The sequence below is a fragment of the Melitaea cinxia genome, chromosome 18 (assembly GCF_905220565.1).
Source record: "Melitaea cinxia chromosome 18, ilMelCinx1.1, whole genome shotgun sequence".
Classification (NCBI taxonomy): Eukaryota; Metazoa; Arthropoda; class Insecta; order Lepidoptera; family Nymphalidae; genus Melitaea; species Melitaea cinxia.
The window spans coordinates 7,793,540-7,808,938 of NC_059411.1; the positions used below are offsets into that span (position 1 = coordinate 7,793,540).

At 34.1% G+C, this 15,399-nt stretch overlaps 1 protein-coding gene across 1 annotated transcript; it reads left to right on the plus strand.

Annotated features, from left to right (window-relative positions):
* The first annotated feature begins 1,970 nt into the window (after positions 1–1,970).
* LOC123662505 (N-terminal kinase-like protein) lies at positions 1,971–14,599 on the plus strand. The gene is made up of 13 exons (XM_045597346.1): positions 1,971–2,594; positions 2,728–2,957; positions 5,026–5,202; positions 6,128–6,356; positions 6,645–6,788; positions 8,534–8,715; positions 9,017–9,245; positions 9,346–9,433; positions 10,136–10,297; positions 10,611–10,751; positions 11,108–11,232; positions 12,437–12,671; positions 14,377–14,599. Exons 1-13 carry the CDS (start codon positions 2,217–2,219, stop codon positions 14,526–14,528), a joined length of 2,472 nt encoding a protein of 823 aa, XP_045453302.1. The 5' UTR covers positions 1,971–2,216; the 3' UTR covers positions 14,529–14,599.
* The last annotated feature ends 800 nt before the right edge of the window (positions 14,600–15,399 follow it).

A 15,399-nucleotide genomic window follows, 5' to 3' on the forward strand; every position in this document is an offset into this window, starting at 1 on the left:
TACGTAATATATAAGCGTTATCAAAGGTTACTCAAAAAGTTGTTATCAGATCTCGATAAAATTTGAACGCAACCACATGATGAACATCAGCTTTCTATTAAATTAAAAATCATCAAAATCGGTCCACCCAGTCAAAAGTTCTGAAGTAACATACATAAAAAAATACAGTTGAATTGAGAACCTCCTCCCTTTTTGGAAGTCGGTTAAAAAGTGTCGCGACAGCATATGTCTAACTATTATAATTATGTCACAATACGTTTGGTGCAACGTTGTTGTGCCAAACAATGCCAGTCTACAATAAACGATTTAAAGTTAACATACATTTTGAGAATCGGGAATAGGGAGCGTAGCACTAATGGCATCATAAGATGATAGCTTGTCATCTGCTAGATTGAATGATTTGTTGATGACTCTGAAAGGATGGACATTGTTAATTTTCAAAGTTGATAAATCAAAGCTTCATTTCACTACTATGACTAAGGTGAAACATATCTTGATTACCTTGTACATGAGACAAAAAAAAAAAAATACGGGACAAAAACAGTGTGGCGTTAGTGTTGGTTTGGTGCCCTCGACTAATCCTTCTATTGTTCGCCAACACTTGAAAGTTAGTGGTATTGATATGATCTGAACAAATTACACTATTTTTTGTGGGCGTCCAGGTTAATCTGTTATTACAATTTTTTTTCCATGTATCCCTTCAATTTGGATTTTTAGAAAACCTGCCAAATTTTTATATATATATTTTTTTTTTTATGTCACTAGGTCAACAAACAAGCGTACGGCTCACCTGATGGTAAGCGATTACCGTAGCTTATAGACGCCTGCAAAACCAGAAGCATCGCAAGCGAGCAATATTTATAATATAATATTGCGAGCTTAATTTTAATATACATAGTTTTATAATAAAATTGCATTAAATTAAATATAATAGAATACTTACGAATATTAACACATTTTACTACAATTACTTAGTGTTAACTTCAATCATAATGTTTTATATTAATTTTTACAAGTTTCCTAAATATCCAAATTTAAGGCATATATGATTTTTTTTTTATATAATAACAAACTAACCTGGAAATAATAGAAGGAAATAGTGTCATTTGCTCAAATCATTTCAATACCTCTGACTTTCAAGTGTGGAACTGACAAGATTAACAATGAAAAATATACCGGCTCAAGCATTTCTTTCTTAATGAAAAAAGAAAACCCACAAAAATGTATTCTTCATATTTATAGAAAACTTATCCATTTTAAAAACTAGTATGTATGGTATGGTTAACACGGGCTAATTTCCGCAACTCGACGACTTTGCGCCTATATTGCGTGTTTAAAAACTAGTAATAGATACAACTGTCACTAGTTTTTAAAATGATATAAACATTTAGTTTATTTTTGACACGATAATTATTGTAGTACATAATAAGTAAAGACCATCTTTATAATAACGCCCGAGTTTTGTATCACTCTAAAAACGTAATTTTTCCCTAACCGAGTACTTGAATTTATCGATAATGCCTATCGACAGTTGTTACAACCACGGCTGTAAGCAACTTGTCAGTGTAGTTGCGGCATGTCATTATACTGTAATGACACAGAATGTATCTATGACTGTGTGAAAAGTGTAAGTGTGTTTTTAGTTTAGTATGTGTTAGTTGCGTAGTGATAGACGATTATTTTTGTGTGGGAATTAGATAAAGTGTGCGTGTCAGTGATTTCCCCCGCAAAAAATGACAGGCAGTTTGTATTGGCAAAAAACGCTATGACGACTCCCCCGTGCTGCTCTTTGTTCCTGTGACGTGACCAACATACATTTTTAGTTGCTAGCAATACTCTTAATAATATGTCTTTCATAGCTGGCCTAAAGGTCTAGATACCAGGCCATAAATTCCAAAAAAGAATGTCTTTCATAGCGAGTTATAGTCATGTTATAGTCATTTAAATTATATAGGTACTAATCTGTGCTTTCATTTATCATTTATTACATTACACTGTATTCGTATTGCCGTCATATTTATAAGGAATAATTACTCTATACACATTTAATTATGATTTAGATTTTCTTAATCTTATTAACTAAGGCAATTGGTGCATTATTGTAATATTATACAAGTTTAAAAGTTTTTGTAGTATGAGAATACTTGTACCAATGTGCATTGTTACCGAAAATATGAATGTGATTTGTAAATAGTCAGTAGATAGTGTTGTTCAATATGTGGTCGTTTTTTTCTCGTGATCCCACGAAGGACTTCCCTTACGAAGTAGGCGATCCAGTGCGCGGCCTAGAGGACAGGAGTGTTTGGACTCTACACAAAGGCAAAAAAAGAGGCACTCAAGATGAGGTGTCAATATTTTTGTTCGACGTTAACAAAAATTCTGAAACTCTTTTTGATATTGCTAAAGCCTCCTTGAAAAAACTAAAGACTATGAGACACCCAAGCCTTTTACATTATTTAGATAGCTGTGAAACTGAAAAATTTTTATATGTAGCCACAGAATATATAGAACCTTTAGCTACTCACATAGAAGATATGAAACTTGAGGGTCTGCAGCGAGACTTGTTCTTGGCGTGGGGTATATTCCAAATAACTGTATGTAATATTAAATCAAACATTTTAATGTTTTTTCTGTCACAAATTTAATTAGTATTGATTAATCTGTTTAATCTTAATGTGTTTGATAACTCATGCAACGTCTATTTCTAACTATAATTGTGTATTTTAGAGGGCATTATCTTTTTTCAATAATGACGGAAATGTGAAACACAACAATGTTTGCCTGTACTCTGTATTTGTAACACTTGCGGGAGAATGGAAGCTTGGAGGATTTGAGTTCCTAACTGCCCATGGACAGGACACCTCTAGTCCTTTACCCATAAAAATATTACCAGCACTGGAGATCTATGATCCTCCTGAGAAAAAAGATCCTACTAAATTGAAATCTGTGACTAAATGGTAAGACAACTCTAAAGAGTATGAAAACGTATAATATTTACTAGTAACATAATCAACTATACTTTACTTGGTAAAGAACAACTGTGCCTACAACGTGTGTTGTAAGAATTATGCATATATATTTTTTAGTTTATATACACACACACATATATATATATAAATAAATATAAACAAATAAATATAAATGTCTACACAACACACACACGGTCATCTGTTCCTAAAGTAAGCAGCTTAATGCTTGTTTTATAGGTAACAGACGAGTGGTATAGCTACATATATTCTTTTTTTGATAAACATACTTATGTATTACTTATAAATAATATATATATAAATTTATAAATATATATATATATATATATATATATATATATATATATACATAATATATATATATCCCCGCCTTGGGGTGGGAATTTAACCCACAACCCTCGGAGCAGAAAGTAGGGTCATTAAAACTGCGCGAACGGGCTAGTTCTACTATATAACAGTGTTGAAATCATCTGAGCTGTCTTTGCACTAGTGCTAGCTATTAATCCTAATTACTAATAATATTCTTTTTGTGATTTAATTTCTTATAAAAGTTTTTTAATTCAAGAGAATAATTTTTATAAAGATTCAGAAGAAATAAATTGTTAAACACATGCCTACTTTTACTCAATTGTCTAGAAAGGATATAATTTTCTATTATAATCATTATTGTAATCTGTATAAATATGACACACTTGTAGCAATTTCACTTAAATTTTTGGTGATTGATGGTTATATGTGGTGATATTAAGTTCATAATATTGTAGGAGCAGAAAATACTTAGAATACTTACTTATCTTAGAATAATTAATCAAATAATTATATGTTTCAAATGCTATAATTTTCAAAAAAAAAGTGCAATGAAAATTGACATAAATAACATATATTGTTGATATACACAAAGGTTATTAGTGTTAATGTATTTTAATTTAACAAATTAGAGCACATTGTACAGTTGTGCTTGTGACCTATTTCAGAATTATTTTGTATGGTTCTAAATTAAAGCTGATAAAAGTATCACATTTATCATTTTTATGAATAAATTGATGTTTGCAATGGGAAGAATAAAATTTTTACTGCTTAGAATGTAACATAGTGAAATGTATTGTTTACCAGCTTTGTAATTTTATATTTTTATTCCCACTATTATAAATTTAAATTTTATCTTATTTCCTTAAAATAATAATAATAATTGTGTTTGCTCGCAAACGAAAAAAAAACCGACTTCAATTACATCGACGAGTAATACAATGTATATCGACGAAAAAATAGTCAAGTAACTACGCGTTATCAAAGATTACTCAAAAAGTAGTTATCAGATCTCAATAAAATTATGCTGATGTTTGTCATGTGGTCACATACCACATGACAAACATCAGCTTTCGATTAAATTAAAAATTATTAAAATCGGTACACCCAGTAAAAAGTTATTGCGGATTTTCAAGAGTTTCCCTCGATTTCTCTGGGATCCCATCATCAGATCCTGGTTTCCTTATCATGGTACTAAGCTAGGGATATCTTCTTTCCAACAAAAAAAGAATTATCAAAATTGGTACATCCAGTAGAAAGTTATGCGGTATAATACAACGTAGGTCGACGAAAAAAGCGTCAAGTAAAAACATATTATTAGATATAACTCGAAAAGTAGTTGTTAGATCTCAAATAAATTTAAATGGGACCAATTGGCACACACTACCTTTCGATTAAAACAAAATTTGTCGAAATCGGTCTACCTGGTCAAAAGTTCTGATGTAACATACATAAAAGAAAAAAAATACAGTCGAATTGAGAACCTCCTCCTTTTTTGGAAGTCGGTTAAAAATATAATATCTATTTCTATGCAATACATTTATTTATTTGAAAGACAGAACACAATGGATATAATAAGTCGTTTGCTAAATTTCTAGTCTTCAAACATAGGTTTGCTAAGGTTCTACTTTTTTTTTAGTGTATTTACTATAATTTTTGTGTAGTAATACATTTTTGTAACACGCAATAAATTATACACTTAATATAAATATCATTACACTTTTGTTAACAGCTCATCAGACATGTGGGGTCTTGGCTGCTTAATATGGGAAGCATTTAATGGGCCTTTAACAAACCAACCGGCACTTAAAACAGTTGATAAAATACCAAAGCAGCTAGTCACACTGTATTGTGAGCTTGTGAGTGCAAATCCTGCATCAAGACCTAACCCCGCCGACATCATCACAAGGTAAAAGACTATAATTTATTATTTATCGTTGTGTCCATTTGTTATAAGTATTCTTTGACGGTCCAATAAAGGATCGGAACGTCGCATGAATTTGCAGTTAGTGGTTTGATTGGCACCTTATGTCCACTTTCCTGCGAACCATCAAAGAATACTATAATTTATTTTTATTTAAACAGAAATAAAAGAAAGAGTCCCTTTGTATAAAATTATTATATTTACAAAACCTACATAAATATCACGCATCTATTCGTATTTACTAGTATAAATTATATGTATTTTTTAAATTATAGCCAATAGATTACAGTTGTTTTTTTTACTTACTATTTTAACCTTACTGTTACTGACTTAATAGTCGGTTGCATTAACATATGCCATAATTATAAGATAACATGGCATTCGGTTAGTCGGCCAGTATCAGGCAGTTGGCCAATCAGTTGGCTGTTAAATGATCAGTAGATAGATTTGTTGAGTAGTTTGGTGATCAAAGTTTATCTGTTGGTCGATTCTTTATCCTTTGAGTAATTCAATCAGTCGACAAACCAGAGAGTCGATCAATACGTATACAGTGTATTGGTGAATCAGTTTGAATTAATCAATAGACTAATTGATCGTTTGGTCAAAATATAAAAAGTCGATCAATAAGTCAATAAACTTAAATTAAAATGTTAAGTGTCCAGCCTATGTCTGACTGTGTCTGTCTGAATTTGAATTTGCCTATAGAGCCCGTCTTTGATAAGGGATAAGGTTTAGTCTACCAGTTCTTCGAATGCAAGTTTGCAAATTTTTCTCAGTTGATCTTTTTATTTTTATACCAATAGACTTTTCCTTTTCAAAACTTTAGAAAAACGAATGCTTGATTATTTCCATTTATTATTACTGTTTGTGTTATTACATCGTTATGCACAGCAATATTAAATAATTTCAGATGTCGAAAAATGGGTGGCTATTTTAAGAATGATCTTATAGATACAATGCTGTTTCTAGAAGAAATTCAAATTAAGGACAAAGTTGAGAAAGGCAAATTCTTTTCAACGCTTAGCAGCTATTTGGATAATTTTCCGGAACCAGTGTGTATTCATAAGATTCTTCCTCAGTTGCTTACTGCATTCCATTATGGTGACGCCGGCTCTGCTGTGCTAGCTCCTATGTTCAAGGTAACTACATCAATAATAATAGGGATAGTAAAAAATATAAAATTACATTCCAAGCTGCTTTATATTTGAAACATTTTTTAAATTACTTTATATGTTAAAATATTTTATGCACATCAATATTTTTTTTTTCTGTAAAAAATAAATACTTAAGTAAAAATTTATACAAAATACTACAATTTTACTTTAAAGATGTCAAAATTTTAAGAATTGGGTTCTAATAATTTCTTAAAAAGAATTCCTTAAATGCATTTCACACAGGATAATAATAAAATTTATGAAAATTAACAGTTGGGTAAACTATTAGAAGACGCAGATTACCAAAAGCAAATAGTTCCATGCGTAGTTAAATTATTCGCATCAAACGACAGGACGACGAGGTCGAGGCTGCTACAACAGCTGGATCAGTTCATCATGCACTTACAAAACTCCACAGTAAGTAAAAGCCGTTATAATTGTTTTTTTTTTTTTTTTCAAACAAAAGTAGAGTTTAACTTACATCAATGAGTATTAAAATAAGAACATCGTCAACGTAGTTGAAATCAATTAAATATGCATTATTAGGTATAAAAGTCCTCTTCAGATCTCGTTCGAATTCAAATGAGACCACATGCAAGCACCAACTTTCCAAAAAAAAAGAACTATCAAAATCGCTTCACCCAATTATGACACAAAAATACAGTCGAATTGTGAACCACCTCCTCTTTAATTCGGTTAAAAATAGGACTAAGTTTTACCTTACCCTGTATTCAAAAAACTATTCGTTTTGCATACAACATACTCAAAATTTAATAGTTCGTGCAAAAAACGGTACCGTTTTTTAAATATATAAAACTGGTTTAAGTGATCACGATTAGTGCTGCTTGAGAAGCTAACAAACATGCATATAACACAGCTGTGTTCAGAAATAAAAATCTGTACTAAAGAATTTAGTAAATGTAACCTCGCCTAAAATAACCCTTCGAAGATACAAATTTGCGCGTTCACTGCTTAAAAGATCCCCTTTATTGTAGTAAAGAGTTTTCAGAACGCTTTCCTGAACATCAATAAAAGTTTCGGGATCCTTGGGTTAGACTTAACTAACGAGGTCGAACTCCTGGGTCAATTGGAGAGCAAAGCCAAACTGGCTGCTAAAAAGTTTCGAGTTTTGCACAGGTCGGAACGGTATTTCACATCTAAACATGGGCTTCTCCTTTATAAAGGTTAGGTCCGTCTCCGTGTCCGTCTCCGGGCAGGTGCTCCAATATCAGTTCTAACCATTTGACTCCATTCAGCGCCGGGCAGTTAGCATTGTCAACGGTTAAGAATCTTTAAGTATTAAGAGTGTTGTTGACATTGGCTCTGTGTGTTTTTCCTTCTGTGTAATGGGGAGTGCTCTGAATAACTCTTAATATGGTGCCGCTGTTACGTTTCTACCATCGCCCTCCGCCGCAGGATACCTAAGTATCTTCCACACCACTTGGATGCCTGGTTTGCATCCATGTTTCTCGCTAATTTTTTCCGCGTACGTGCAAATTGTGGAACAACCTTTCTCTTGAGGTTTTCTCGGTGTGCTATAGTTTCGGGGCTTTCAAACGTTAAGTATACCGATATCTTTTCCCTAAAGGGCGGTGACGTACCCGCAACTCTTCTAATGTCGCAGATGTCCATGGACGACGGTAACCATTTAACATCATATGGTACTGTCTGTTGCAACAAAGCTGCTGCATAAAAAATGTGACTTATAACTGACTGACTGATTTGCAGTACTCAATGTACAACTCTTATCAGACGTAGACTGTCTAAAACAAGGTACAGTTATATTCACTTGTGAAAAAATAAATTCAAAAAATAAATAATTGTTTAAAATCATAATGGTGGAAAATAATAGTGTCTTTGCATGAAGAAAATACTGAGTCATTGTTATTACTCAGATAATTATAAGCCACGCTCCTTGCCCAGTTAAATCGTGTTAAATTAAAACGCCTTCTTAAGAACTCTTCAAGTAGTTTCAACATGGTAACTATGAAGATGAATTTCTTATTTACTACGATTTAATTGGTCCATGACATTGCTAGGCCGACTGACAATGATTAATAAATAATTTATACGGTCCTGCAATACATTCCCCACATAAAATATTATTTATCTTCTGAATTATGATAATGTTACATGCTATAACAATTAATTCATTTTCACAGGTAAATGACCAAATATTTCCTCAAGTAGTTCACGGATTTCTAGACACCAACGCAATCATTAGAGAACAGACTGTCAAATCAATAGTACATTTAGCACCAAAACTAAACTATAACAATTTGAACGTTGAAGTGTTACGGCATTTCGCGAGACTGCAGTCTAAGGATGACCAAGGAGGAATTAGGTAATAATTTACAAATATTCTTATTTGCGACGTGCTGAGGTTTTGCTTTTAATTGTGTGTTTAGAAACATATTATGTGGTTAGCTGAGTTTGCTGCTTACCAACTGTTATCTCAATTATAAATCCAATATCTCAAAAGAGTGATAAACAAACAAAATTTTTATCCGTCCCTATAAAAGTATATCCATTACTTAACTTTTATGTTCTTTAAAATCATTTTAATATTAGTAGTATAAGATGTTAGTAGCTACTATAAATGTAAAGGTTTTAAATGTTTTTAAGAAATTATTAATATGTTTCAGAACGAATACGACAGTATGTTTAGGAAAAATCGCGGCCCATCTTCATCCTCAAATACGTCAGAAAGTTTTAGTGTCAGCGTTTGTAAGATCTACGAGGGATGCCTTCCCACCGGCAAGGCAGGCTGGTGTGTTAGCTTTGGCAGCAACACAACAGTACTTCTTACTATCTGAAGTTGCCAATAGAGTTCTTCCTGCCCTTTGCCCTTTAACCGCAGATCCGGAAAAACAGGCAAGTACTTGTTATTTCCAATATTTTTGCCGATAATTCAAAGGAATTAATGGCCGATTTAATGGCAATTGAGGCTAAGTTAATGGTTGATAATTTTTAGGTTCGCGATGCTGCATTTAGAACTATTAAAGGATTTCTTGGAAAATTGGAAAAAGTTTCAGAAGATCCTAGTCTTAAAGAAGGAATGGGTAAGTAAAATTAAACACATTTAAGAATTTTAATAAAGTTGCTTGAGAGTAAAGTAGATATAAATATCGCGCGTCATTAAATAGTAATATAACTAACTGTTCTCAATCAAATGATTCTTGATAGGAGTTTCGAAACGTGATATTTAAATAGGGATCAGCAATAAATATCTCACAGCCAAATAAAACTCTTCTCAATTAGTGTTGTGTTCATGTGGTGAATAAGGTAACCAGAGTTCCTGGTGAGAGTTTGGGGTAGGGTCAGCGTTAGCAATGCTCCTGGTATTGCAGGTGCCCAAAAGCCACGTTAACCGCTTACCATCTAGTGCCCCTACGCTTGATTATTGTGCTACTAAATAAAATTGTGAATAAAATTAATTGTAATGTAAAAAGGTTAACTGAGGTAGGGCACAGCAGGAATTTCCTGCTCAAAATATGGAGCAGCCTGACTGGGGTAGTACCTCGACCTTACAGAAGATCACAACAAAATAATACTGTTTTCAAGCAGTATTGTGTTCCTGTTGGTGAGTAAGGTGACCAGAGCTTCTGGGGGATTGGGGATTGGGTCGGCAACGCGCTTGCGACGCTTCTGGTGTTGCAGGCGTCTAAGCTACGGTAATCGCTTCCCATCAGGTGAGCAGTACGCTTGTTTGCCGACCTAGTGACATAAAAAAAAGGATAATCAATGCAGTGAATCCATCGCAGAAGCAGACGTGCACACGGCCACGCCGTCGCTGAGCAACGCGGCGGCCACGTGGGCGGGCTGGGCCGTCACCGCCGTCACCGCCAAGTTCTACCGCTCGCACTCCGACACCGCGCGCGTGCAGCACGCCTCCAAGTCCGTGCTGTCCAAGCCGGGCTCGCTGGGTTCGTACCCGCGTCACTCCCTACTGCGTCACCGCCAAGCTCTGCCGCGATAGAGGCTCCCTCATCCTGCTGATGGAACCCCACGCCCTATGATGATGTTGGCAGTGACGCTCTAAATCTTACCTAGAAGTATTTACGAGCAACGGCTCAAACCATCGTTTCGTTTGACCGCAGTCGCTATGAATGTGTACTTCACGAGGGCCAAATTAGACTTGTGTATGCAGCAATAAAAGTAATTTTGTATATGTGTAAATTCAATCATTTCTTTTGTGTAAACTCCGTTTTATTCAAATATGAATTTTGAAATTTACAGAACAGCCGTCATCAAGCAGTATGTCCACCACGACTTCGTCGGTGACGTCAATGACGTCACTCGAGCACAGTGAGTCTGCCTCCGACTACGATCCCGAACATTGGGACATGACAGCGTGGGGAGAAATCGACTCCAGTGCAGGTATATCAATAACTGTTTTTCAGAAATATCTAATTCCTAAGACACGCCATAACTTGAGAACGGTTTGATCGATTTTAAAAAAGAGATGGCAGAAGGCCCTTGATATAAAAAAAAATTGGGAGTAAAAACGTTCACACATCGAAACTGATCAATAAGAATAGCCAGCTTAAATTTGTTTTGATTTTACAATTTTATAATTTTAATAAATTATAAATTGATTAATTTAATAATGAGTAAACTTCAGTCGCCCGTTGGAGCTGCCACACACACTTTTATCATATTTTTTTGAATTTTGTAAGTTTTAGAAGGTGTGGCGGATACAGGTAGCTTCATATAAAATTATATATATTCAACAGGTACAACAGCTGCAAGCGCCAAGTCTCCGCCCAGCAGTGGGAGCGCACAAGCAACGCCAGGTCTCGCTGCTCTATGTGAGGACGACTGGGATAACGAAGAGTGGGGGACGCTGCAGGAACAACCCGTATGTAACCTTTCTTTTATACTAATAGGTCGGCTAACAAGCGTACGTAGTTGGGCCCACTTGATGGTAAGCAGTTACGGTTGACACCTTCTACACTTGCCCCAGGAGTTCTGGTCACCTTACTAACCAGAGTAACACAACACTTCTTGAGCACGGTGTCATGTAGCTGTTATCTTCTGTAAAATATGTCCCCAAATGGGCTGCTCCAGATTTTGATTAGGACATATCTTGCTGTGCCTCACCTCAGTAAAATTCATGTCTTAATGACTTGCTTTTACTTTTATTTTTTTAATTTACCTAATATCTTGAAGAAGTTGGTCATGAAAATCTGTCACTGGTTCCCGGACCACAATATTTAGAACATTTTCAACAATACTTGTATAATTTATTTGTTTATTATGTGGGAGCGGCTGCTCGCTGAACATACAACGACACAGCTGGGTACAGTACAACGACTATATTTATCGACCAACAGTAACAACTTCTCACAAATTGCTATAACTTCAACTACGTCTAAATCGAAGGAATACAAAATGCTATAATATACTATAATTGCAAAATCTACTCTAGGGTCCCATTTTATGGAGAACTAGCTGTGCCTCGCCGTTTAACTCAAGTTGAAAAAAAAGGGTACTAAAATATATATATAGCTTTCCTTGGGAAATGGACTGTTGAATGCAAAAAGAATTTTTCAATTCGAACCAGTCGTTCCTGGGACTAGCGCGCTCAAACTAAATAACTCTAGCTTTATAATATTAGTTTAGATATAAAAATTTCCCACTATTCATTAACAGTAAACATAAAATTAATAACCGCTCTGGTGTAGTGATGCGTGCGCCATGTACGCGCTTAAACACCTATGGATTGCGAGTTCGATTCTCGCTTGCGATGGGTATTATTATTTGTATTTGAACAAATATTTGTTTCTGTTTTGGATGTCTGTCTGTGTGGTCCCCACCGTGCATCAGAATGCATGTTAAGCTGTTGGTCCCGGTTGCTATCATATATATCTGATAGCGTTTGTTACGCATAGTAGGGATATATATCTGCCAACCCGCAGTGGTACACTATGGTGGATTAAGCTCTCATCTTTCTCTTCATGCAGAAAGCGGCCTATGCCCAGCAGTGGGATGTTACAGGTGGAGTCGCCATCGTCGTAAACGTAAAATGTCATTTTATTACTTAATGAGTTATTACTTCTCAGGCTGCGGAAGCGGAACTAGCAAGTCCTTCAGAGACCTGGAACAACGCTCAATGGACTGATAGCAACGTTAATAATGCGAATGCGACTTACGTTCGCGGTCCGAGCGCGGCGCTCCGAACCGAGCATCGAGCCGAGCACCGAACAGAGCACCAAGCCGCCGCCCACCAGAATAGTAACGACTCGCTAGGTGGATGGGAGGATGGCGAGTTCGAACCCATCGAGGAAAACGCCGACGGTAATATACCAATTACTAATGTTATAGAGATAAAGTTTATTAATTTGCTTGAATGGGCTAATCTCTATAAATACTGAAGCGATTTTGAAAACTTTTTACTAGTAAAAAATGGTATATCAGCTGTCCGGAAACACAAAATACAGAACATCCAGATCCAAAGAAAAAGAAAAGAATCCAGACAACATGACATGAGCAAGAATCGTACCCTCGAACACGACAGCTAACAAAGCAGTAATAGCTATGACCGCTACGCTAATTATTATTTATTTACTCTGCTGTGTATGCACAAAAAAGATACATATTGTTATACTCTAAGATAATAGACCACTTTTTCGCTAACAGCGCCATCTTTGAGACTAACTAAAAAAGTAGTAGATATAATTTATAAGTTTTAAGAATCTTCTCCATAAAACCATTTGACGCCATTACGAAAAAGGTCCTTAAAGAAATACTACATTTAATACGCATCCTTATTACGCAATTAACGTTCCATATCATCTCCTTATAGGGCTCATAACCTAGCACCTTATAGCAATGGGATTGTAAATGTAATACTTAAGTATTGTACCAAAGGGATATTTTTAGGTATAGAAAGTAGTTTTAATTATACCAGGTATATAGACGGAAGGAGGAGACTCAGACAGATAACATAAAAAAGAATTTAGCCATTATGGCTCAAAAAAAATTATTTTTCTTGAGTTGTTCTTAATTCGACTGTATTTTTTTTTTTTTTTTGTTATGTTTCTTTTTTTTTTTTTAACAGAAAGCTGGTGCTTGTCTTGAGGTTTCATTTAAATTTTATCGAGATCTAACGAGTGCTTTTTCACTTATCCCTAATATGCGTATTTAATTGATTATTTTTTCGACTACCACGTTGTATTATAGGTATTTTTTTTATAAAAGTAGGTCGGCAAACAAGCGTACAGCTCATCTAAGGGTAAGCGATTACCGAAGCTTATAGACCTGTGCAACACCAGAAGCATCGCAAGCGCCTTACCGACCCTATCCCCAATTTCCCCCAAGAGCTCTGGTCACCTTACTCACCAGCAGTAACACAACAATGCTTGAAAGCAGTGTTATTTAGCTGTGATCTTCCGTAAGGTAAGGAGCAGAAAATTTCCTGCTGTGTCCTGTATTCGTTGTTTGCGAACAAACAATTAAACATAGCGGTACTTTGAAATTGTTTTTTTTTCGTTTTAAATTTCCGGAAATAAATTAAATTACATCGCAATTCGTATTTGATAAATAAGATATATATCAAAATATATATCAATTCGTATGACCGACAAATATTCGTAATATTTGTTATAGATAGGCTTGTCACTAATAATATCTAAAACGTTAGTCATTCATCATAGATTACGAGTATATTAATAGAAGGTACGAAAATATCTACGACGTAATAAATATTATAATAATTTAAAATATATTATTTTTTTCTTGCTTTATTTTTCAAATTTTAACTTTATATTATATAGCTACTTTTATATTACTCTTATGTATATATTGAGTACACTTGTCTTAAAAAATCTCCATAAGTAATCACTCTTAATGTAGACGTCTGTAGGTATTCTCATGAAGTAGGTTCTTATACTGACGACGTGCACGACTTTTTTTAAACAAATTTAGCTCATGTTAATTTCATCGAGCGAGCCCTGGTTTAACCTAATTTTAAGACTTTAAACCAATAAACATATAATTACAGAGAACAACGCATCAAAAATGGACGAAATGAGACGTAAAAGGGAAGAGAGAAAACTACAAAGGCAACGTGAAATGGAAGCGAGAAGAAACGCACGCGGCCAGGGACCCATGAAACTCGGAACCAAGATGAATACCACTCTCCCTCCCTTCTAAACGCTACTTTAATATTGTATGTATCATGCTCGATTTAATAAAATACAACCCAATGATTTTACTCGTCAAAATGTAATACTTAATAACACAAAATCACTTACTTAATTAGAGTACAATAATTTCAATATCATACTTTAGTGTTTGTACTAGCTAATTTGTTTCTTATCATTATTTAGATTGTCATACGAATTATAAATGAATAATGTCAAAGATGTGAATATATTTTCAAAAAAAAACATTAGTGAGTAAAATTAAGTTTAGATTAATTTATTTTGTGATACGGGGATTACAATTTGTATAATTTAATATATATTACTTATTTATATGTATATAGTATGTTTACTAACTTTCGTAACCACGACGAATAAAAGTCAGTATACATTCGCCAAAATACTCTTTTTTATATTTATTAAGTAGTTATACATTTTCCCTACTAAATTTAGATGGCGATTGGTGTGCAATTTTAGAAAACAATTACATCGTGCATGATATGTACATAATTAATGTTTAAATTTTCTGAGATGTCGATTATCTTTAATTATGAAGGTGTTCTTAACCAGTTGCTCAAAAAATTAAGCATATTATGATCTCAATTTAATGTTTTAAAATACTTTCAGTGATTACAATTTTATGAAGTCGCTTTTTAATAACTGCAAGCTCATAAATGAATTTGTCATGAGCTCTAAGTACCTACGCCATTTTGCTACTTTTTTACCAAAAAAACATAATTGAAAAATAACTTTTAAAAGAAGTCTTTAATGACCATTCAAAATATGTTGATTGTGTATTATAATAAAAAAAAATATATATATTTAGATTTTCTCAATATGTTTGGTCGTCACTACTCCAAAGTGAAAAATTCATCTTTGTT